The sequence below is a fragment of the Gopherus evgoodei genome, chromosome 1 (assembly GCF_007399415.2).
Source record: "Gopherus evgoodei ecotype Sinaloan lineage chromosome 1, rGopEvg1_v1.p, whole genome shotgun sequence".
Taxonomy (NCBI): Eukaryota; Metazoa; Chordata; order Testudines; family Testudinidae; genus Gopherus; species Gopherus evgoodei.
In genome coordinates, this window is record NC_044322.1 from 254,768,107 (window position 1) to 254,794,056 (window position 25,950).

Here is a 25,950-nt window from a genome sequence, read left to right on the forward strand (position 1 = left end):
GGGGGCGGGTGGAACCACCACAGAGAGGGGGGGGACTATAATCTCCATTTCCCATGACATCCCACTAAGAAATTTTATTTATTTAATAGAAGGGGTAAAACAAGAAACCAAAACCCAACACTAACTTTCTACTTTGAGAGTGAGGGAGGATGGAGGGAAAAAAAATATATCTGTCATTCTTTTCGTCCCCTGAATGTTTGCCTTTCAGAGCTTGCATTGAAATTTGCCTACAAACCAACCCTCAGTCTTCCCACCAAAAATTTAATAGTAAAGCCAAACAGAAGAAAACTCAAGTTTCTAGCAGTCCATTGCAGAATATCCCCAAAGATTTTTTTTTTTTAAACCAAATGTTCACTTCCCACACTGCAAGTTAAATCTTCATAAAGGTAACATGAAACAACCAGGAGCTAAAACTGCAGCACAGTCATTGAGAAAGCTGTTTTTACTCTAAAGACAAAGCTGGAGCATGAAGGAATGCCACAATCATTTGCACACAAGTTTTACCAGGAATGTGCATAGGATTTGTTTTGCCAACAATCATGCACACAGAGCTGCCTCTATTTAGAATGGAGTAATTTTTAACAGCACTTACAGAATTTACAATAGGTCCAGTGTGCACGGAAGTGTTGCTATGGTGTGTGTATGTCTGCAGTATAGACATGCCCTGTGTTACAATGACAGGGTGTGACTGCAGCTCATGGATGTACCCAGCTAGCTTTGCTCTAGCTAACTCGGTTACCAACAGCAGTGTAGCCATGGCAGCATGGGCATCAGTGAGGGCTGTACAAGGCTGCCCAGGATCCTGGGCAATTACTCAGTTGGACAGCCCTGTGAAGTCATGCTGCCACAGCTTCACTGCTCTGGTAGCAGAGCTAGCTGGATTAAACCACACCCTAGGATTGCAGTATAAACATGCATACAGTTCACAAGAGTGGAAGGGTCCAAAACAGGAATCATAACCCCATTGAATTTCATGCTTGGATTGTTTTGTTTCAATTCCTGGGACAGAAAGCTGGCCCCCCACACTACGGTTTTGGTTCTGTGTCATGTTCAAAACCAGGAAAGTGCCTAGAAATGGCAGAAAATTTATGAGATCATCCTGTGAGAATTCAACAAATTCCAACCCCGAAGCTGCACCTAACCTGGACCCCAATTGGCCTCCATGGTTCCTCTCTCAATCTAATCACGTGCAGTACTGCACAAGTCCCAGTGCTTGCTTTTGGGTTGTCATCATTTATTGGTTTACTGGTCACTTGTATTCAGGAGGAACTGGGAGGTTCTACACAGGTGTCTAGCCTTGCTCACATTACCTGGCTTTGCCATACAGGAATGATGAAACTATTTGTCTTGGTTAAAATGTCAGTAGTACAGGTTTAGCTCTCCACACCTTTTAAAATACACGCAAATGAAAATATTGTAAAGAGTTAAAAACTTCTATGTATAAGTCCATGTCACTGAATCACACATCAAATGAAATATTTTCTCTGGTTGGGGAGGGGGTTTATCAACTTAAAAAATGCCAAACACAACCACTGCTTCTCTCAGTACAGGAATATTAACTACATACACTTTATTATACAAGAAAACCCACCCTCAAAAGTTCATTCATGGAAGGGATGGGTAGGGGAAAGATAAAAACAAAAACCAAAAAACCCTTAGAGACAACTTCGCAGCAGCATTCAGCTTTGCTAAGTGTTCCATAGTATCTTAAATATTATTATGTAGTATTTCTGAAAAGATACAAACCGGCTTGAGAGTTTGTGGAATTGTAGCAGTAAAAACACCAAAACAATTCTAAGGAATAGTCTTTTGGCAGCATAGCAGGTGTCCATAGTAAACAAAGGGTCACTTTCTAGCATTTTCCAGACAATAAGAGGCTCCGTATACACCTTCCTACAGTTAGCCAAGGAAGTCACCATCCTTCCTGATTGGAGATGGCTGGAGATTGGGGTCCCTGTTGTTCAGGCTTCTCAGTTGCTGACTTCTTATTGCTACAGCAAGGTTTGAAGAGATGAGTGTCTATAAGGACTTCCCCGAAACGCCCTTTGTAAATTATTCCACAGCAAACTTTTTGCCTAGGGGAAGGAAAGGGTGGGGTAGGAAGAGAGATGCAGACACGATTTTATATATAAATATACATATACACCCAGAAGTAAGTTACAGAAACACAAAGTTTATTTAATAGGACCAGGACACTACAGTTTACAACCTCCAGGGCCACCTGGATATCATGGTGATAAGTATTTTTATGGGGCCTAAGAGAGTCAGACCCATTTAAGTTCTGGGGGAAGTTTCCTTCCATCTTAAAACAATAAGGGGAGGCAGTGGGGGAATTACAAGCACAGAGTAAAAAGTCCACTAAGAAAAAACAAACAAAATCATGAGTGTGAAAATTAACTAGACTGCTTTAAAAAAAAAAAATTCTCAGCCTAAGTGTAGGTCTACCACTTTGCTATCTCAAGTAGCGATACAGAAACACAAACACAGCTGCTTCTTTGCTGAACTGTATTTGACTAAATGAATCTGTAAGAGGCCAACTTAAAGAACATAAAAACTGCCATACTGGGTGAGACCAAACGTCCACCTAGCCCAGTATCTGGTCTTCTGACAGTGACCAATGCCAGGTGCCCCTGAGGGAATGAAGAGAACAGGTGATCATCAAGTGATCCATCACTTGTCACCCATTCCCAGCTTCTGGCAAACAGAGGCTAGGGACACCATCCCGGCCCATCCTGGCTAATAGCCATTGATGGACCTAGCCTCCATGAATTTAGCTAGGCGATGAAATCACAGCCATTTCAATTTGAAAGGTAGCTGAACAAGGGACTGCTGCATTTATAGTGTCTAGCAAAACCATAAAAGTCTCTGCAAAATTGGGAAATATCTTACAGTTTCTCCAACCCCCAAGTTTCTTCTGACCGTGATCATGGGTCCATTATAAAATGTCTGTCTACAAGACATTATGAACTAACTGCATTTAACATTACGTACCCAGAGACCAAAAGTAAAATAAAAGGCCAAACAATTATTTCTCTCCAAGCCCAAATCCATACTTTCGCCACATCCTTAAAATGCCATGCTTGTCACCAGCTGTTTGTGAATGCTGTTTTATTGCTGAGGAAACAGAACAGAAAGCCTTGGAATTAAAATAAATTGCTGGCTGCAGAGATGTGTGTTTGGTCGCTTTTTACCTTTTCCAGTATGTGAGATCTAAAAAGGAGAAGACTGGTGTTCTGCTGGACCCAGGGCTCATCTCGGTGTCGGATCCATCATCAGACTGGTTACTGTAACAGGGAGACTGAGCGGGGGAGGCACTTGAGGTGGTGCTGTGGGCATCAGAGTCTATAGGGGAAAAAAACAAAAAAAAAATTTATTGGGTGTAACTAGTTTCTTTCCTACCCTCAGACCGTGGAAAAGTCTGAGGCAAGCAGCACTATTATGGCCAGTGAGAATATTATTAAAAAAAGGTGACAATTGCTGCTCTCTGTTGGCACTTACAAAGTTTCAGAGGTGATCATTTGTCAACATTATGGAAACATTTCGAGGAGGAGAAGGATCTTGGGGAAAGACAGAGTGGGTCTCAGAAGGCTCAGGATTCAGTTCCTAGATCCACCACACATTTCTGGTGTGACCCTGGGCAAGTCGCTTCAATCTCCTGGGTGAAATCCAGGCCCCATTGCAGTCAATGGGAAGACTCAGTTTCCTCATCTGTAAAATGGGGATAATACTTCCTTCCCATCACCCTGCATTTCTCTTATCTGTTTGGACTCTGATCCTTCAAAGACTTACTCTTATCAATGAGACTACTCACAATGTGCAAAGTTAGGTGTGCAGGTAAGTTTTTGCACAATTTGGATATTGGACTGCAAGGGTTGTTTCTGACTGCGTATATATACACAATGAATAGCATAATGAGGCTGACATGATTGTTGCCTAGAAGAGGCTGAAGTCCATCCTTTGAGACACTTAAAATTACACCACACAAAGCACTAACCAATAAATAAATAAATAAATAAATAAAATAACTTAATAAGGTCTTTTCAGTATCTAGCATCTATGAAACTTCTGCCCAGGAAGTTATTTTCTGGGACAATTTCAAATCACTGAAATCAGGGGCTTAGAATAAAAGTGCTTTTGCCCTCAGTTCAACCCATCTCTTGGCATCTGCAACTTCCCCACCCTGAGGTCAGATGTACATCCTCTACCCCTCCCCCCAAACCCCTCCTAATTCCACCCTCAAACAATTCAAGGATGAAAGGGTTACATAAACATATTTTCTCATTTAACCACTGAATGCATTGAACAGTATCTAATTAGGCCAGTTAACAATTAGCTACTTTGGCAATAAACTGCCTTCCTAAAACTCTGTGTCTACTTACTGTGTCGTTTGAATTCCTTTTGCAGTTTGCTGATTTGATTGCTCTTTATCCTGCTTCCAGAGAGAGTTTTCATTTTCTTTGGTTTCAGTGTTGTTTTAAGACTGGGTCCAGCCCTTGCATCCACCACCTGAAAGGCAGCATGGATACATTTAATTCCCTCTGCCCACAATTCTGTATCAGAACTAGGGCCTGATCTACAGATAAAGCCACTCTGGTCTAATTAAAGATATTTTAAACCAATTTAGTTCACTTGTGCAACTATGTGTGTTGACAATCATTTCAGCCTGGCTTATATCAGGCCTAAGGCATGGCTACACTTGCAAGTTGGAGTGCATTAAAGCAGCCTTGTGCACTCTAACTCACGACGCGTCCACACTAGCAAGGTATGTAGAGTGCCTGGACTCCGCAGCTAGAGTGCTCCTGATAATCCACCTCGGCGAGTGGAATAACATTTGATGCGCCCCTACTGGAGCGCTGCAGCGCCAGTGTGGATGTCCTGGTCTGTTAATGCACTCTGATCGGCCTTCAGAAGTGTCCCACAATACCTGTTCTAGTCACTCTGGTCATCATTTGGAACTCTACTGCCCTGCTCTCAGGTGACCAACTGTCAGACCTGCCCTTTAAATCTTCTGGGAATTTTGAAAATCTCCTTCCTGTTTGCTCAGCCAGGCGTCGAGTGCTCTCTGCAAATCTTTCCAGGTGACCATGCTTTCACGCGCCAGGCGATCCCCAGAACGGAGCAACGGCGAGGTGCTGGACCTCAGGGTTTGGGGGGAGGAAGCTGTTCAGTCCTAACTGCACTCCAGCTGTAGGAATTACGATACCTTCAGGCAGATATCAAGGGACATAATGGAAAAAGGGGCCATGACCAGGATGCAGTGCAGGGTTAAAGTGAAGGAGCTGCAGAGTGCATACTGCAAAGCCCATGAGGCAAACCTCCGCTCCAGTGCTGCCACTGCAACCTGCCATTTCTACAAAGAGCTGGACGTGATACTTGGAGGCAACCCCACCTCCACTCCAAGTACTACCATGGACACTTCTCCTGCCTTGTTGAACTGGGCTCTGGAGAAGGAGGAGGAGGAAAGCGGGAGCAAGGGTACTGAGGAATAGGAAGACACCCCGGCATCCCTAGATGCATGCAGCCAGGAGCTGTTCTCAAGCCAGGAGGAAGGCAGCCAGTCACGGCAGCCGGTGCTTGGGGAAGGACAAACACCAGAGGAGGTTCCCGGTAGTGGCTTGTATTTTGGGAAGGAAGTTATTCGGTGCAGGCTCTTGGGGCGAGAAAGTTTAGGGCTGCATGCATGCCTAGATGCGGAAGCAGGCGTTGATGTGCTCTCTCACATCAATCAGCCTCAGCGATCTCTTCAAAGGTCTCATCAAGAAGTTGGGCAATGCACTTGCACAGGTTTCTTGGGAGAGCCACTGTGGTCCTTGTCCCAGTCAGGCTAACATGTCCATGCCACTGTGCTGTGGGGGGTGGGGGGGGACTATTGCTGCACACAGGCAAGCAGCATATGGCACAGTCCGGAAGCCGCATTGTAGTAGAAGACCCTCCCTTGCTTCCCAGGCCACTCTCAGCAGTGAAGGATCTTCCAGGATTAACTCCTGTGGAAAATGTGATGACAGTATTCAGTACAGGGCCCCCCTGCAGCTGCTGGCTCTCCCCAAGGCACAGAAACCCAGAGGATAGTACAGCCATGAAAGAGTCAGTCCTCCATGACCCTGTGCTTACTCACCATTTTGGGGCTCCTGTGGGTTATGTGCGCTCACTTTTGAATGGGCAAATTATGCTATTGTGTAGACTGTGCTTGCCCTTAAATATGGGGGAATCATTGCTCTGTCTGGTGCAAACAATGCTGCCTCTGTTAAGTGTTCATTTTGCCTTTACAGATGCAACCTTGAGATCTCAGCCATCTGTGTTATCACCAGCTGAAGGACTCCAACAAGTTAGGAAGAGGCCAGTAGAAGCAAAGAAGACATGCTGCATGAAGTAATACAGCAGACCCTGAATGAAAAAAATCAAAGAGTGCAGGAGTGGCGGGAAAGTGAAAGAAGAAAACACCAGCAGAACGAGGAGTGCTGACACAAAAGCGCGGAGCTCTGCAAAGCACGGAGTGGCTAATAAGCATCATGGAGCACCAAGTGGACTCGATCCGGGCTTTCGTAGCAAATGCAGGTAGAGCACTACCGTGCCCGCCCCACCCCCGAGCCCGTCCCAAAACTCTTTCCCTTGTGCCCCCATGTCACCTACAACCCACTTTTCCCCTTGGAAAACTCTACTGGTTCTATCTGGGTTCTTAACACCTGTAGCTTCACCACCAAGCCCTGAAAACCAAGACCCTTACTCACTGCACTCAACCCCCATCACCATGCATTGTAGCCACCCTGAAGTGCAGCACTCATTGCACAGCACTCCAGACAGGACATACGCAAATCTGTGATTGTACCAATCCCCACCCGACCCCTTTGCCCTTTCTGTTTCCCAGGAAGATGTGTTTCTTTTCAACAAATGCATTTTCTTTTCAATAAATGGATTTTTTGGCTTTGAAAAGAGTCTTTATTATTGCATAAAGTAAAAGATACCTTCGCCCAGGAAAGACACATGCACTGCAAGTCAGCACAGCAAACACAGATTCCTACTAACATTGGAACCACTGCACTTCACTCCCATGCAGGGCACCAGACATTACTGGTGGCTTTCAGCCTCAAATTGCTCTCTCAAGGCATCCCTAATTCTTGCAGCCCCATGCTGGGCCCCTCTAATAGCCCTGCTCTCTGGCTGTTCAAATTCAACCTCCAGGTGTTGAACCTCCGAGTTCCATGCCTGAGTGAATCTTTCACCCTTCCCTTCCCAAATGTTATGGAGGGTACAGCACGCGGATATAACCTCAGGGATGCGGTCATCGGCCAGGTCCAGCTTCCCATATAGAGAGGACCAGCGGCCCTTTATAAGTCCAAAAGTACACTCCACAGTCATTCTGCACCAGCTCAGCCTGTTGTTGAACTGCTCCTTGCTGCTGTCAAGGCTCCCTGTGTAGGGCTTCGTGAGCCACGGCATTAACGAGTAAGCGGGGTCTCCAAGGATCACAATGGGCATTTTGACTTCTCCTACAGTGATCTTCTGTTCTGGGAAAAGAGTCCCAGCTTGCAGCTTCCTGAACAGGCCAGTGTTCTGAAAGACATGTGAATCACGCACCTTTCTGGGCCAGTCTGTGTTAATGTCAATTAAATGCCCACGGTGATCCACAAGTGCTTGGAGAACCACAGAGAAATACCCCTTCCAATTAACATACTCGGAGGCTAGGTGGGCTGGTGCCAGAATTGGAATATGCGTTCCATCCATCACCCCTCCACCGTTAGGAAACCCATCTGTTCAAAGCCAGCCACAACGTCATGCACGTAACCCAGAGTCTCAGTTCTTCTGAGCAGGATGCGATTAATGGCCCTGCAAACTTGAACCAACACTATTCCAAGGGTTGACCTTCCCACTCCAAACTGGTTCCCGACCGATCGGTAGCTGTCTGGAGCTGCCAGCTTCCAGATTGCAATAACCACCCGCTTCTCCACTGGCAGGGCAGCTCAATGTGTGTCCTTGCACCGCAGAGTGGGGGCAAGATCATCACAAAGTCCCATGAAAGTGGCTTTTCTCATCCGAAAGTTCTGCAGCCACTGCTCATCATCCCAGACTTGCATGACGATGTGATCCCACCACTCAGTGCTTGTTTCCTGAGACCAAAAGCAGCATTCCATGGTGGGGAGCATGTCCGTAAATGCCACAAGCAATTATGTGTCGTATGCATTACTCGAGTCGATATCATTGGAGTCCTCACTGTCAGTTTGGATCTTAAGGAATAACTTGACTGCCAAACATGACGTGCTGGCGAGACTCATCAGCATATTCCTCAGCAGTTCAACATCCATTCCCGCAGATCGAAAGGGAAGACAGAGCACGCAGCACAAAAAATGTTGAAAGATGGCGCCAAATGTGAACAGCAGCACAGGGATTGCTGAGATGTGAACCGATGCATCACGGGGCGTTGGGACAGGGCCCAGAATGCCCCGAACCCTCGCCCCATTCCCACAAGCCACAGTGCCAGAATGAGAGGTGGTGTTCTGTGGGATAGCTGCCCATAATGCACTGCTCCCAATGCCACTGCCAGTGCCGCAAATGTGGCCACTCCAGTGTGCTTGCAGCTGTCAGCGTGGACAGACTGCAGCGCTTTCCCTACTGCATTCTCCAAAGGCTGGCTTAACTCAAAATGCTCTACATCTGCAAATGTAGCCATGACCCTAGTCTACATGAGAAAGTAAAACTGGTTTAAAATAACAGCTTTAGTTAAACAACTTTCTTGTGCATAAAAGGCTTCAGTTTAGCTCGCCCCTTTAATTAAGGCCATTTAAACCAACAGACGAGAGTGTCCACACTGATTTAAAAACCTGTGCAAACCCAATTTATGCTAACTTCTGTGTTTAGGCATGCCCAAAGCAATGAACAGCATGTTTAGCTCCCTTGTTGCTGTCAAAAAACTCTCCTGGAAAGATTGATGACCAATTTCCCCCCCACCCAAAAAAAATCTGGCTCTTTTTTTCAATCGCAGGCCCAAAGCAGATTAATATATCAAATCAGAGAGTGGGAATGACTGTGACACAGTTATTTTAAGTACTTCACTAAGCCAAGCTGATTTATGTTACTGAAGCAAGTTACCTTGTTCGTTCAAACTTTCCAAAAAAAAGAATTCATCTTTGGGCTGAGGCCAAGTCTGGAATGTTTAGTCTCAAGGGAGAATTCTGGACAAATTTAGGAGCATGTGAAAATTGAGGGGGTAAGAAGAGAACTGTCTCCAACAATCACTTGAATCTTGCACATGTAAGCCATCTGAAGGCAGGGAATAGCCACACTTCAGAATGTTCAGAGCAGCTTTTACAGGTGCTGAGGAGTGAAGAGAAAACACTTGACCGTCTCTCTCTAGTGGAGTGGACAGAAGGGGAACATGAATTACAGAGAGGGGAAAAAATAGCCAACTAACGTGATTCCAGTTTTTCTTTGATCCTGCTGGCAGCTTTTTCCATCTTTTCACCAAAAGAACACACGCATTGCAGATATCTCCTGAGCGGACTTCATGGAGCCTGACAAGAGAAGACCCTGTTTATTATTTAACCTCTTGTAAATCAACCCAATTAATATAAAGAGAGAGACAACAGATTCTCAGGCAAAGATTTTCCAAAGTGACTAGTGATTTTTGGTACTCACTTATTTTGAATGTCCAACTTGAAACACCTTAAAAGTGCTTACCCTACAGAAAAGTGCTCAACACTTTGGAGAATCTTTTTATTAGAACAAACCTCATCCATTTAAAAGTTCATTTTTAAGTAATCCCAGTTGATCTGATGAACACGCCATTCAGCTCTTGAACTTTTCATACAATTTCAAATAAAAGCTCTGATCCTGTAAGAGTTCCATGAGTTGCACTCCTGCTGAACTCTATAGGTGCTCTGTGCACAGCCCAACAACTTGTAAACATTGGCATGAAGACTGCACTTGTTTGCTTCCAATAAGCCTATTAAAAATGTTTCCCTTACAGTTAAATCTTTTTGGAATGACTCAAAGAAGGAGATAGATTATGGATTTTTTTTTTTTTTGGCTAGTTAAGTAAATGGACTTTGAAATACTGTAGAAGTGAATGACGTGTCTGGGTTAGAGAAGTCATTCTTTGATGACCCAGTGTAAGACTGCAGGTTCCACCTTGCCAAACATACTGAATAAAGCATACAGCAAGCTTCAAAACTCCAGTTTAAATAAAAATGTGGTGGACTGTAGCACAGCTTTCCTTTAGCCAAGGTCAGCAGCAAGCAAGCATGCAGATAGGTGCAGCTTTACATTAAAAATAAATAACCAACAGTCAGTAGAAGTCACTATGAAGACTCATGGGAAAAATCATTTCTTGACAAAGAGAAATACAAGAAAGGCAAAGAGAGGCCTGATCCTACAAAGAATCACTCAAGTGAATAATTTTTAACATGTCAGTAGTGCCAGTGTTGCCAATGAGACTAATCGTGTGTAAAACTAATCATAGGTGTAAGTCTTCCCAGGACTGTGGCCTAAAATTTCATGATAGCTAAGCAAAGTGGGTTAAGAAGGGGAAGTTGGAGAAATATGACAAAGTGGACATTTCTCCAGAATAAAAACACTTTTATGGGAAGTTAGAATCTCAATCTTGTTGCACTAATTGCTATGGCTAATTACAAAGTAAAAAACACCAAAAAAAACAAAAGTTAAATGTAATAAAAGACAATTAGGAATTGTCAAGCAGGAACTCGCTTCTTTCACAATTTGGTAAGAAGGGGCTTGTAAGGTAGTTCCAAAATGCTAAAGAGAGAGTTATTAAACCTACTGTTGAATTATTTTAAAAATTATACAATGGCCCTCACCAGGGCTTTGAAACTTCCTAATTTCCAATGCTTTTTAATAGTAAAGCTAATTCTTCAGGCTTATTTTACACAGCACAGGGCTGGAAAACTGCTATTAAGATAGTAGACCTCTCCCCTCCACTGAGAGGGGCAACATTCCCATGGATTGATAGGATTATTCAGAACAGCAGCAGCAACAACTACTTACAAAACCTGTTTGGACTTTTAAAGATATTTACTAGCTAAATAAATACTTTTTTTATTTCTTCTCTATCTAAGGCTTTACACCTCGGAAAAACTCCCATGGGCCTGACCTCTGCATTCTTTTACACTTTGTACAGCAATTGACACCTGTGAAAACGGAGTGCCAAGTGTTTCCACTCTGATTTGACAGCACTTTGCAATAGAGAACCAGATGGCATAGGTCCTCAGCTGAGGCTGACTAAAAGCAATGGCGCTGTGCTGATTTACACCAACTGAGGATCTGGCCCAATGTTGCCTGCCCCTCGTGGTAGAAGTATGAGGCAGCTGAAAACTATACTAGGCCTGATTCTGCTCAGAGCCTTCAGTACCTCACTTTGAGTGAGGCTGGTAACTTTTCATGCTTTGAGACAGAAATCCTGACTAACTAAAATGTAAACCCAATTTTGAATAGCATGTGATCTTACCCAAAGCAATTCTCAAAGTCTTTTTCATAACGTTTACTATCAGTGAAACGAGAGCTGGAAGACTTTGCTCTGCAGATACAGCAACCCTCTATACTCCGGTACATCTTTGGTTTATGGAAACCAAACATCTTTTCTTCTCTGCTGGAGCCTGTAGAACAAGCAGAAACAGTCATTATCACTTTAAGATACAGCTCAAGGATAATTTAAAGGGAGAAGCAGCTTCATGTGCAACTTTACAAACTGATGTTACACCACAGTCCAGAACAGACAACACTCAGGGGGAATTGCTAAGGCAGGGGTCCCCAACGCAGTGCCCACGGGCACCATGGCGCCCCACGGGGGCATCTAAATGTGCCCGCGTCCTGGCTGGCGGTGGAGCATCTGCTGAAATGCCGCCAAATTTCGGCAGCATTTCAGCGGAGATGCCTCTCGATGACACTGCTTGCCGCTGACAGGTGACGTCATCAAGAGGCATCGCCGCCGAAATGCCGCAGAAATTCAGCAGCATTTCGGCGGACGCTCCACCACTGCGCCAGACAAAAAGGTTGGGGACCACTGTGCTAAGGTATGCATTGTCACTATTTCGCAGTGCCTCTTAGGAGGATGGGTGTTCAGAATATGCTTCCTTTGTCAAGCACAAATAGTTGATGTCTCTTGCACCCCAAAGCAGAGGGTATTAAGCAACCCCAGACATGTGACAAGGTCACCTAAAAAACCATTTAACACTTAAGAGCCACTTTAGAAACGACATGGTGGGGGTTCTCTGTTTAATGATGCTCAGTGACTTGATAGCAAATATTCAGTTCACAAGTTTTTCCTAACTGCCCATCTTGTCAAACAGCTGTGGCTCTCTGGCTTGCATACCACAACCAATGATCCTGAAATACATTATGGATGCAGTTAATGTGCAATGGAGATATTTGTTAGCTTCTTGTTAGAAAACAACTTTTTATGTCTAAACTCAATTTTTGGAGTCCCTGAAAAACAATAAAAGGGGAGCCCCAAGATGCTGTTGCCCTCATCCCCCAGTTACTTTCTAGAGTGGGACTGTACATAGGCCCTGATCTGGCAAAGCACTTAAGAACATGCATGATGACTTTAAACATCTGAGTAGCTCCATTCCAGTGCTCAAAGGTACACACATGCTTAAGATATTATCTGACTCAGGACTTTAATGCAAAACAAGTTTTAAAAGGCCATCCAAAAATTGTAAGTAGTCTCTGTCATAAACACAGAGGTACCGTTCCAAAAAAAGAGTTCTCTTTTAAACTAATAGTGTCGTAACTTTGGCTTATACAACCCTGTTTAGTGAGCAAGGTTTGCCCTCTGCTGCTGATCATCAAGGACAACAAGCAGCCAAACTACACAGAAAAGGAATAGCTGCTTAGTAGCAGGAAGGTTCAACAGGCAGGATCTCTCAGCTGCAACAGATATCAATTTATAGACCCAAAAAAAGAAAAAAAAGTGATACAAATAAGATAAGGTCTGAGAGTTTTTGGTTTTTATCATCAAACCAAGACACCAGGTGATTACATTGTCAAAGACTCCATCATAAACCAGAAGATTGTTTGGGAGAAACCAGGCAAATTAACAGGTGTCACTGAAAAGCTGCAAACCAACCTAGGCCTAGGGCTTGTCTACATCAGAAAGTTGCAGCGCTGGTGAGGGAGTTACAGCGCTGCAACTTTGAAGGTGTACACATCTGCAGGGCACCACCAGCGCTGCAACTCCCTGTTTGCAGCGCTGGCCGTACTCCCGTTTTGTCTCGGGTGTAGAGGATCCAGCGCTGGTGATCCAGCGCTGGTAATCCAATGTAGACAGTTACCAGCGCTTTTCTTGACCTCCGTGGAAGGAGGAAGCCTCTGGTAATCAAGCTGGTTTCCTTTCCCGGTTTGCTCTCTCGGTCCCGGAGCCAGCCAGCAAACCGCAGGGAAGGAGACCTGCTTGCTCGGGGTTCCGGGACCGAGAGAGCAAACCGGGAACGCCGCGGTTTGCTCTCTCGGTCCCGGAGCCACCCAGCAAACCGCAGGGAAGGAGACCTGCTTGCTCGGGGTTCCGGGACCGAGAGAGCAAACCGGGAAAGGAAACCAGCTTCGCCGCGGTTTGCTCTCTCGGTCCCGGAACCCCGAGCAAGCAGGTCTCCTTCCCTGCGGTTTGCTGGCTGGAACCCCGAGCAAGCAGGTCTCCTTCCCTGCGGTTTGCTGGGTGGCTCCGGGACCGAGAGAGCAAACCGCGGCGTTCCCGGTTTGCTCTCTCGGTCCCGGAACCCCGAGCAAGCAGGTCTCCTTCCCTGCGGTTTGCTGGGTGGCTCCGGGACCGAGAGAGCAAACCGCGGCGTTCCCGGTTTGCTCTCTCGGTCCCGGAACCCCGAGCAAGCAGGTCTCTACTTCCCTGCGGTTTGCTGGCTGGCTCCGGGACCGAGAGAGCAAACCGCGGCGTTCCCGGATTGCTCTCTCGGTCCCGGAACCCCGAGCAAGCAGGTCTCCTTCCCTGCGGTTTGCTGGGTGGCTCCGGGACCGAGAGAGCAAACCGCGGCGTTCCCGGTTTGCTCTCTCGGTCCCGGAACCCCGAGCAAGCAGGTCTCTACTTCCCTGCGGTTTGCTGGCTGGCTCCGGGACCGAGAGAGCAAACCGCGGCGTTCCCGGTTTGCTCTCTCGGTCCCGGAACCCCGAGCAAGCAGGTCTCCTTCCCTGCGGTTTGCTGGCTGGCTCCGGGACCGAGAGAGCAAACCGCGGCGAAGCTGGTTTCCTTTCCCGGTTTGCTCTCTCGTCCCGGAACCCCCCTTGAAGCCGCCCAACAGCGCTGCAGTGTGGCCACATCTAACACCACTTGCAGCGCTGGTTGCTGTAAGTGTGGCCACTCTGCAGCGCTGGCCCTATACAGCTGTACTAATACAGCTGTAACAACCAGCGCTGCAAAATTTTAGATGTAGACATGGCCCTAGTGTTAGCCCTCTACACACAGGTGAATTTCACCCCACGGTAAGTAGTTCCAGCCCCACTTAGGCTCTTAGGGCTCTCTCTTTAAATGATCAGGAGGAAGACATCACAGTAGGGTTTAAGCTAACCAACAGCACTCCTAGACCCCAATGGAGAAGACCCCAATGGAGAAGACCAGAATTTAAATAAAACAAATGCTCTCACCACAAACTGCCTAAACAGTAACTGTTTATTTAGCAGCTTAATCCCAAACAAAGTGGTTTATATTTTGGTGTAGTTCATTAAACCAGTTAATTATTTCTGCTGCAGTAGCACCCCACGCCACCAATCAGACTTAGGTCACATCTGTACTAGATGCTGTACAAATACACAGGAAGACAGAATCTAGGCTCCAAAGAGCTGGGTTTGACAAAACCACTTTCCCCTTGCCACTGATGAATGGGCAACTCCCTGCCAGGTCTCAGGGACTTCACCATTCGATCCTATAGAATCCAAGCATTCATTTTCAGCAAAGATGAAGTTTCAGGCCCTTACACTCCAGGAGGTAAATCCTCAAATGTGACTTACAAAGCATTGCCTTCTTGACTCTGCAAGCAGACAGCCTGAAATTGCCTAAGGCTCAAATCCTGGTTCCTGTACACAGCCCAAGCAGGCATGCTGAGGAATTCTGCCAGGGTTAGAACAAAAGCAGTCTCCACTGCTCTCCACCCAACCCAGCCCATTGCACAGCCCATTGAACAGCCATCACTCTAGCCTCAGGGCTGCACTTGGCTTTGAGCCATTCACTCACTTCTGTGAAGGAAGAATTGCAGCAGCTGATCCACCAGCCTTGTCCTCAGATTCTAGTGTGCTAATCTGGCACAGGAGCTACCATGGGAGGAGCTGGGCTCTGCCATTCACAGATGTGCACATCTCCAGCAAAGGCTCCCCAAAATCCTGCCCCACCGCTCCTGAGTCACCCAGATTCACTGCCAAGAGGGCCATCCACCATCCAGGAGTACTTTGCTGGATTAAAGCCTGTGGAAAACTGGGCAAGTGTTCTGGCCAGTGACCTGAATGGCATGTCAAGGGTTGGTTAAACTCAAAAACTACTACTCTGCTCTTGCACAAAAATCTCCAGTGGCATTTAGCCAGTTGAGGTACTGGGTAATTTCCGGCAAAGAAAGGAGGAAAATCTGGTTCAATGAAATGTGAGTTGGGAAGCTAAGAAAGGCAGCAAGACAAAACACAAATAAAGATTTAGGCTGTCTTCCCATTATGACAATGTAGAGCCACTGGGCATTATACATGGCCAAGTATGGTCCAGTTAGTTTCCCTTGATTAACAAGATGCATTTTGAGGGAAAAAAACCACACATGATTCCAGACACTAAGGAGTTATATATTCTGCATGTTTGCTTATGTATTTTGTTACCATTCAATGTGCCCCTTCAAAAGTCTCTTGGCACTATGGTATTTACCAAGCCTTTTGAGATGGTCAGAAATCATATTCACCTGGGAGTTTGTAACAGTTATTTTAGGTTTTGTTTACGGCAACTCAATGTTTTGCTTCCAGCTTGGTGTCCTTTACTTTACAAAGTCTGGTACTAGCTGCTGGTACTTCTGTCTCACTGGTGAACCCAATAACCCATGTAATAAAGGTTTTATCTTTACAGGAGAGGCATGGAACTGGTCTTGGAAACTTGTCTTGACTGTTCACTTGGGGAACATTTCTAAGCTTGAGTCTCTAGGAAATGGGGGATGTCTCAGCTACCACCAAGTATTTATACCGTAGAGGGACAAGAATCACCATTTTACAATTAACACTTGAACAAGGATTGGCGTCAGATATTTATAGTAAATATTCTGTTGTGGGATTGTTGCTTCCATTCTCACAGGCACAGCCTTTCAGCACAAAATTTCAATAGAAGGAAAACTAGTGCCATCTGTTTCCCAGCTGATGAATGGACAGCAACAGTATCACCATACGTCATTCTTGGATTGAGAAAGTTACTAGAGAAACCACAAGTATAACAGATTTCTCTTTGACAGCTGTGTCCAAATGCAGTGTTATAAATGGAAGGCGTCAGGGCAAAGTCACATTTAATCCACACAGCTGCCATTTGAATACTATACACTAAACATACTGTCAGCTGATGAATTTAATAGCTAACATAGATCGCACTAGAGTTTACGGGCGCTGACCAGCATTGCCATACTTAAAGCAGTGTCTGCTTTTCCATTCTAAGCCGTAATTATGTGCCCGGTCATTGTGGACACTTCGTTTCTATAGGAGTGAGGCATGCTTAAAGACTGCATAACTAGGACCTTAAACATTTTTTTATCTTGTTAAGTTTTGTATCTTAAGATCCCGAATCAGAAACCTTGGGTTAGATCTTCAGCTAGTGCAAATCAGCACAGCATCTACACTGGCTTTGAAGGCGCAGACTGAAATGTATCCATGCTGAATGACAGATATTTGGCTGCTTTAAGCGGGTGTAGCTCCTTTAACTTCAGGGGAGTTACATCAGTTTTCACCCACTGAGGATTTGGCCTGTTATATTTAAATCCATGTATACATCATCAGATAACATCTTTTAAAACTACCAGCCACGTGAGAGTCAGAAAGGGAGGCTATGCAGCAATGAATTCCAGCAGAGGCAAGACAGGATTCCTCCTGGATCCTGCGGGGGAGGAGCGGGGAAGAGAAAAAACACACGTACTCCAAGAGCAGTGGTTGAAGTAGACTGAAGCAGATGTGGGAACGCTCACTGTACCAGCCACACAGGAGGGGGACCTGTGGGAGTTTCCCCCTTTGCTTTTAGCAACGCAGATGGAGTTGCACTCCCCCTACTCTCATCTACTTGAATTCTTGCTCAGCAGCAACTCTGCCACACTCTGAAAGGATGCAGGGTGCACTCTCCTCTGCAATTTTGCCAGCTGAGCCTGGAGGGATAAGGGGGGTACAGGGCCAACACCCCACCCCTTTGCAGAAGGCTAACACTCAGAAACACTTTCAGGAAGCAGAGCCCCTTCTGCCTAACAGATCTGGGGTCAGTTAATGAGATATGGGGAAGGTGGGAAGAAAAGACTCCTTGCAAATCTATGCATGGCTGGGCACAAAGCTAGCCTACACCACACACAAAGTTATTTCCTCTTTTATGGACCAGTCAGGACAAGAATTGGGGATCAAAGTTCCCTCTGCAAAAGTTGATGCTGACCCAAACATCTGCAAGAGAAGCAGGAAGACAGAGAAATGCTTGCTGTGTCAGTTGTGCATGAAATCCTCTCAACTTGGAAATAAACGGTGAATCCTGAACTCTAATCTTTTCAAGGGAAGGAGAAGCTAACTTTCAGGGATTTATTGTTGTTCAGTTGGTTGCCTTCTAAAAAGGGAAAAAAGGTGGCTGATTCCTTCTGCATTCTTCCTGACCACAGAGGTTGAAGGGAAAAACACCTCCAAAATAGAAAAAAGACGAACTCGAAGATGTATATAATTCCATTTTTATACCTAAACAAACAGAAAGAAACACACCTGAAATTTGTGACACTTACAGAGAAACATTCCATGGCTGTTTCACAAAGAAAGCAGCTTATCTGAAAAGCAGAGGGATGACATTCCAAACACTCAGCACCTGCTCTATTCCTGCCTCCCTACTCTAGCCCTGAACTCACTCACCCTTTGTGCAACCCAAATTCTTCACTTGGAAGGGCAGAGAAGAGTAAGAAGGAACCATGCTATTAACCCCGATTTCTTCCTCTGACCCACAACAATGGTCTATATTCTTGGCTGGTGTAAAGCAGTGTAATTGCCCTGAAGTCAGTGGAGTCATGCTGGTTGACACCAGCTAAGGATCTGGCCCATACATATTGATGCAGACTGCTCCTGTCAGCAAAATCTCACAACGCTGATCTCTACTGCACATGGATAAAGCAGAGAAATATCCAAGAGTATTTTCTTAAAAGACACTGAAATAAAGGAAAGACCATAAGCCCTGGAAGGCACATCTGCATATGAGAACAATGACTTCTTCCAAAACAGCCTATGATGCCATGAGCAGAGTTGCCAGCCTCCCTAGTAAATACTTCAGGCCTCTCCCTTGGCTGGAATAAACTGGTATAGTCCCACTGAAATCAATGGCATTATGTCAATTTCCACCAGCTGAGGATCTGCCTTTGAATCTTTGATAAAGAAATCACTCACCCCGAAAAGGCGTGTTGTCCAAAAGGAGACCTTCACTACAAAGTTGTAAAGTTAAAACTAGGCCTTAACCACTTGTATTGTAATGTGTCTGAAGTGGAAAGGCTCCAAGGAAACAAACAAGAAAACTAGTGCCAACTAAAAATGCTACTTTAATCTCCACATAAAAAGAGAGATACAAGTGTAAGTGTTCCAGTGCAAAATGCGGAGACTAGGATCTGAAGTGTGCAACCTAGAAACTCCATATATGCACACACACTATAAATTCCTTTAATATCTGCCCACCTACCCACCACACATCCCAAAAAAGCAAAAAACAACCCCCCCACACAATATGTGTTGAAGAGATCAAGAAATCTTTCAAGGGTACTCTGCAGTCAGAACTGTATCGGCACTTTATAATGAAACTTCACTCTGCTACTCTGAAACCCGTGAATGTTGTACTTGATGATCAATGAGGCCCAGGGAAAGTTAAAACTAGATCTGGAATGTTTTTACCTCCAAGAACATGTACACTAACTCCTGTGCAGCTAGTCCCCTGCAACAATGCCGTGCCTGTGATGTTCCACAGAACTCAATGAAACTTTAACATGTACCAAACACAAATGGCAAACCAATGGCCCTGTCATGAAATTAGAATGGGTGACATTTCTTTACTGTGGTTGAGCCACTTGTAGTATACTGCTGTGTCAAAACAATTGCGGGTAAAATTTTCAAAAAAGTCACCTAGATGTCTCTATCTCATAGATTTTCAGTGGGACACAGGCACTTAAATTATTTAGGCTATTCTGAAAACGCAACTTAGTGCCTAAGTCACTTTGGTGCTTTTGTAAAAAGTTGCTACTACAGGAAAGCTGGCATGGGCTGTGAACAGCACAAAAACAGGATTTTCAGAGGGAAAAAAAAAATGTAGTGGTGGGGGTGTTCCATCTGCAGCCATTCCAACTTGAGCCATGATTTTATCACCTCCTATAACCTAACCAGGGTCAGATCCAGTCAACCCTTGAATAGGAGATCTCCAAGGAAAACATGAGGTGATGTATGAGTAGTGCTGGTGATTCAGTTAGTGAAGCTCATCTGAGTCAGTACCCAACCAATGGCTCAGCATGTGTCTGGGGCCATGTGCTTTCCGAGGTGCAGTCTTTTACATGAGATTTGAAAATCAGTGTCATGAGCACTTGTGATCATTAAATATCTCATGGCTACTTTAGCAGGAGCAGTACACTAACAGTGAAGATTTTTATTACTGTGTTAAAAAGTGTAAAGAGCTTTACTTATGATACAAACGCCTTTTTAGCTGAGAAATCGGACTCCCCCCTCCCATTTGGACTTTGAGCTGATAGATAATATGTTGGTGTTTGATCTGGTAATCTGAGAACCAGTCTTGACAGTTATGAAATGGAGTCCCACCCCTCCATTCCGGTTATCCCCTCAATTTTCAAACCACCTCTTCCAACCACATGTTTATTGTTTCTTCTGGCACCTGTTTTCCAACAGTGAAAAGCCTCACGAACAACTGTTGCTTCAGACTTAAAGGAAACTGGCAATATTAAGAACCATTAATCTCATCCAGTGTAACAATGTGTTAAGTCACAGAGTGCTGATAAAAATGAATTATATAGCATATGGGAACCCACCACCTTGTCTGCCTGCTAACAGTTTGGTGACAGAGGGGGAACTGCACAACATCAGCATGTACCATAAAAGGCCCCAGACTGCCACGGTTTTAAAGGTGGTTTTGTTATCTGTTAGTTTGTTTTAATTCACATGAATTTAGTTACATTTTCACACACAGTCATCTAGTAAATAAACAGATTTTTATCTGTAAAACCCCATAAACGTTAGGCTCCAGGCTCTCAAGTGACAGTCATCTGCCAACTAACACTGGGGGGGGGGGGGATTTTCAGAAGCAACAGAGGGACTTCAGAGCACAAGTCCCACAGACGTTCAGTGGGAGCTGGGGGTCTAATGTCCTTAGGTGCTTTTGAAAATTCCACCACTTGTCACCTAAGGCCTGATCCTGCACCACTAAACTTCAAAAGCAGTTTTGCCATTGGCTTTAATGAAAGGACAATTGGGCCCTATCTAGGTGGCAAAGACTTAACCCAGTGCTCTCAGAAGTCAAGGGCAGGGGGAGGGAGAGAGACTCCCATTTACTCCGCTGGGCTTTGGATCAGGCCCCAAATCCTCTCAACATTACTGAAGTTAGTCAGGAAACTCATGCACCCACTGTACTCTGGATCTCATGAAATCTGCTCGGACTATTTAAAAAACCCATAAGACCTTGTACAGTAGGTCTAGCTATGCACAAGCCACAATACCTCTGCATATGATCTACATACAGCCTCCCACCTTTCAAAGGGAGCACTGTATGTAGCAGCACTGCCACTGCTTGGGCTGTGGATACACAGTAAGCTCCACGGGTGTCATCCTATAACCATTCATCGGCACTCAAAGAAAAAAAACAAACACATTTCTGGCTGTATAGTTTTTAGTATACTCTTTGGCTCCTGCTGTGGATGCTAAACACCTGAGCAATTTTGAACGTCTGGTCTCGTAACATTATCTGGGGAGTGGGTGAGAAGAACCATTAATTTACTGGAAATGCACCTAGAAACTATTTGAAAGACATTCTATAAATGCAAAAAACATACAAGTCTGAGATCACACCACTCATATTGCATATGTAATAAACTCACTTATGAAATGCTATAAAGCCTATACCAACTATCTTCCAAAACTTCATCTGTCAGCTGGTTTAAACTGTTTAAAATCCTCAAAGCAATTGGATCATGTTATAGATCAACTGCTTGCCAAACTATGTTAAATCAGTGAAACTAGGGAGTTTTCTTCATTTGCAGTCGTAACAAAATATCATATAATTTGCACCCAGAGGGCTACCAATCTGTAAGAGAGAGATAGCTCAGTGGTTTGAGCATTGACCTGTTAAACCCAGGGTTGTGAAGTTCAATCCTTGAAGGGGCCACTGAGGGATCTGGGGCAAAATCAGTAGCTTGGTCCTGCTAGTGAAGGCAGGAGACTGGACTCAAAGACCTTTTAGGGGCCCTTCCAGTTCTAGGAGATATACATATCTCCATATAGAGGAAAATCTAGAGGGGAAAAACACTCCCCACAAAGAGTGAGACAGTCAGGGGAAGCTTTGGATACAGAAGGAATTCAGGATTTAGTCACTGCTTATACTACCAATGTACTGTGCTGAACTAGATGGTACAGCAAAAAAGCAAGCAAGAAGAGCCATGTCAGAAATATAACTGGGGATGAGCATATTAAGAAATGAAGATAGACATTTATGCCAAATAACATAAATAGGTTTGTCTGGAAAGGCTACTGCCTGTCCAAGTTACAAAAAATTACAAAAAAGTGTATTAAACAAATCAGTTTAATTTGAAGTTCTGTTTCAGCTTTTAACCCACAACTAAACTGGTAACCCCCTGAAGAGAGAGATTTGTAACGGGCATGATAACAAAGTGGGGTATCACAAAAACTGAGTTCTACAGTTATTTTTCTGCCAAAAAAATCCTTCCAGTAAAGAGACACTCCAAATCATGATAGAACACATAGGCGGCAAAATGGAAAACTTTGTAGATATTGGACCAACATTGTCAGTTAACACAGTACTGAATCACATAATGTGAAGATGACCTAGCCACCAAAATCAGATTAAAAAAAAAATTCTTCATCAAGACTGAAATCCTAGTTCCACTGCAATCAATGGCAGATCTCCCACTGATATCAGTGAGGCCAGGATTTCACTGCAGATGTTTAACCTGCAGCCTGCCCAGTGCCGATACCAAAAGGAACACCCAGGCAAAGTTTTGTCTTTCAGCCATGCCCCAAATGGGGAGGAACTAGAGTTAAGGTGAAGAGAGAAGGAAAAAAAAATATCAGCAGGACATTCAGCACCAGTGCACAGCAGCTCACTACAAGTACTGCCTGCTGGAACAAAGACCAGCCACCCCCAGTCACCTCAGCAAGGACGACCTACTTTTCAAAGGGGCCATGATGATCAGGTAGACAACAAACATAAGGGGCACAGGCACACACTGGCACAGGAGTCCCAACGTGACCAAGTCCTTTTCAGAGGCAAACAAGAGGATTTTAAAAAGCAGAAAATCAAGTGTGCTAAGGTATGCTGCGGGAAGAGCCGCCTGCTCCTGAGAACACATTGCAAAACACAGTCACTGTCACGAGGACTCAGTGAAAATGCCTAGGCTTGCCATTTAATAAGGGAAAGGCACCATTCAGAATTGTTCAGGACTGGGGCAAAATTTAACACAGGAGCCATTAGAAACATAGGAGAGTTCCTCGCAAGCAAGCACAGAAATTGGAATCAGACCCTAGCAACGTCTGCTGGATATTTAAACAGGCACCCCAACCTTTTAACTCTATCTGCAAAGTCGATAGATGCAATTTAACTAGCCTTGAATTAGGCTTTCAAAAAAAGTCTTCCTCAGGACTAGCCGTGTTTGGAAGCAGGGACCGGGGGGAAGGATTGCTATGACAAAGCAGTTTGGGAAAGGGGGCATTTCCACGAGCCATCTATCCTAATCTCCCGAGTGCTGGCTGCAGTCTAGGTGCAGAGAAATCGGGTCACAGTCGCCGGCAGTGAGTTTCCGAAGCCAACCACACACACGCACGGAAAAGTGAGACGCAGGGTGCAGTCACGCACTTTCCTCCCTCACGCTACTTTGCTGAGGTCTTCCACGGCGCAGGCTGCGTGGAAAAGGTGCATTAGCGACTGCGCTCTTGGCAGGGGAAAAGTGCGTGACGGCAGCGGGCAAGACTGCACCCGCCGGCCAAGCCCTCGAGTGAAAGTTACTCCACAGCGTTTTCTGCCAGAACAAAAGGGGCGAAAATGCGCCCGCGCCCCCACCCCAGCCGCGCGCCACCATCGAGCTCGGCAGCACTTCCTGAATATTGCACCCTCTCTCACACACAGCTCGCGGTGTCCAACAGGGCCCTTCACTCACCTCATCCTACACTGAGCCGCTGCCGCTCGCTGCTACTGCGGCTGAGAGGCTGGAGCTGGTTCCTCATGGCTTCACCCTGACGTAATTCAAACATGGCAACAGTTCGACTTCAAAGGGAAACCTACAGACCTCCCATAAACACACGCGCACACAGCCGAGGAACTGCTGCAAAGAGCCCTTTAAAAAGAGTGCGCACCAACCCCCAGCATTAAGCAGCGTTCGATACGGGCGCAGCGGCAATTTCAGGCTTTGAATGATCTGCAGTTTTTACACAGAAAAGTGAAAAGCGTTTCCTCTCCTGCATGCTTTTAGACACACAAACACGCAGCCGCCTCCTCCCTGCACACAGCGTGGTAACCTTACAGGAGCGTGCGTGCACCTAAACTTTAACTCCTCCAGAAGTCTTCCACACACAAAAAGTCAAGCTCAAACTTCCCCAAGACACGAATCTGTCGCACCAATTCCCCCCTAGCTCCCCCGCCAGCCGTCCTCTCCCTGTTCAATAACAGTCCGTGTTTCGGTGAGCAGACTGGATTGCAGACACGCAGTTGTAGAGCAAGCACTGCCTGCAGCACATGCAAGCCCTTTGTTTTCCCTTCAGCCTGGTTTTGCCTACGTGCAGCATCAAGGATATGTCGACTGTTTTGCGGAATGCATCAAGAGATTTAAAGATCCTGCTAACTAGCAAGATTCCTGATCGACCAGAAAAAACAAGCCCCCACGAAATGGAGAATGTAACAAGTTAAACTTCGTTGCGTTCTACATGGAAACTACAAAGAGGAGACAAGAAAAGCAGTTACTTTCACTCGTACTCTGCTTTGAAAGTGGTAAGACGCCATCACCATAAAGTTACACTGTCCTGACGCTATCAGGACACCACTCTGATCGATAACAAGGCTTTTCCAATAAAAGAGGTTAAAAAAACAACAACCCAACACTAAAGCAAGCCCGCAACCTGCACACCTAGTAGCACGTGTCATGTCAGATGGCACACATACAATTTCTGTCCATTTCAGGTCACTTGAGTGCTAAACCCGACAACCCTTCTAAAAACAAGCCAAGTCAAGAGAACAATTTCCCCATTCTTCTCCCCCAACCAAAAACAAAAATAAAAAAAAAAAGAGAGAGAGAGAAAATGTACATTGACACTGCAATGATTGCCTCCTGCCACTCACGACGCAACAACTTCTGTGCGCTCAAAAATAAAGCTACAGGTGTATAATTAGTAACATAAATGTACAAAGCCCCAGAGAACGTTCGAAAATGGAACGTTTCTCTCGTAAACATTCCAAAGCCCAAACGGGTTCTGGAATCCCGAACGATTTAGGTGTCCGAATTCCTTCTTGTTCTCATTATCACATCCGCATCTCTCGCCCAAGCTGAGCAAATAATGCCAAACCGCGTGCATACAGTAACGGGCCGCAACGGATCTGGGAAGCAGCACCAACAACAGGCCAAGCTAATCTCAGCACCAGTATCTCCCCCCTCCCCCCATTAACCAAACAAGCCCACGTTCTTCTTCCAGAATCACTTAACTTGAATCTACAAACTGGAAGGAACATTACATCTTCCAGCTTCCACCTCTTTACAAAGAGCACTAAAGAAAAGGTTCTCGAGCCACACAAAACATTCAAGCGGTTTGATACACTCCCACTTACTACGGCTCCTGGAAGAATGTCCCTTAAACTGATATTTCCCGGTAACATCTTGAACTGGTTACACAGTTTCTCTAACCAACGGAGTTGCGTGGGTTCACTTGTCCAGTGATATCTTCAGGAATCGACTCGACCTCTCTCTTTGGAGAGAACATTTTGATTTCATTTTAAGAAAGCTCCAATGCGAAGCTGGATATGGAACAATGCAATCGGCATGTTCACAACACTGTTAGCTTTTAAAATTATAGTTCTCAAGTTATTCTTTCACAAAAAGAAGGAAAAATCAATGCCGCACACAGGGCAGTGGGTGTCAAAACTGTTTCAGACAGGAAAGTGTTTTCCCTGCAGCAAAAGGCAGCCTCCAAAAACAACTTGTTTTATTGACTAGAACGGCTGATTGGTTTCAGGGCTTTTTGCTTTTATCAAAGAGGTTTCGCACTTTCTGGTTTAGTAAAAAAAATTCACGAGCGGAGAAAAACATGTAATCACTTACCTCTGAACTGCAGCCCCCAACAAATCAATAGCGTGCTGTGTTGTGTGCGATGAGCTCCCCACTCCTCTGCGGAGTGCGCAACCTCGTTGTGTTGCTTCCCGGGTCCTCATGCAACCGCTCCTAGAGTCAATTCTCATTTGCATGGCTCGCTTTCCTCCCCCTCTCTCTGCGCAAGCGTTGTTCCCACGGCTCATTTCTACTCAATCGAGTTCTTTTGCATACGCGCCCCATTGTCCTT

The 25,950-nt window shown here is 45.2% G+C and overlaps 1 protein-coding gene across 2 annotated transcripts; it reads right to left on the minus strand.

Annotated features, from left to right (window-relative positions):
• Positions 1-335: 335 nt before the first annotated feature.
• SINHCAF (SIN3-HDAC complex associated factor) lies at positions 336-25,950 on the minus strand. 2 transcript variants are annotated; one of them, XM_030543445.1, is made up of 6 exons: positions 25,713-25,950; positions 11,456-11,603; positions 9,407-9,506; positions 4,380-4,506; positions 3,192-3,342; positions 336-2,075 (listed from the first exon to the last, which is right to left on the minus strand). In XM_030543445.1, the coding sequence occupies exons 2-6, from the start codon at positions 11,581-11,583 to the stop codon at positions 1,913-1,915; spliced, it is 669 nt and encodes a 222-aa protein (XP_030399305.1). In that variant the 5' UTR covers positions 11,584-11,603; positions 25,713-25,950; the 3' UTR covers positions 336-1,912. The 2 variants fall into 2 exon arrangements, with proteins under 2 accessions (XP_030399305.1, XP_030399295.1); XM_030543435.1 differs by lacking the exon at positions 25,713-25,950 and adding an exon at positions 23,565-23,859.

Bases quoted from the DNA above. Each gene is read 5' to 3' on its own strand.
- SINHCAF (XM_030543445.1), bottom strand. From the start codon at position 11,583: ATGTTTGGTTTCCATAAACCAAAGATGTACCGGAGTATAGAGGGTTGC. The intron at 9,507-11,455 runs GTAAGATCACAT...TTCTCTTGTCAG, and splicing joins GACTTTGAGAATTGCTTTGG to GCTCCATGAAGTCCGCTCAG. The intron at 4,507-9,406 runs GTTAGTTGGCTA...GCTGCCTTTCAG, and splicing joins CAAAGAAAAACTGGAATCAC to GTGGTGGATGCAAGGGCTGG.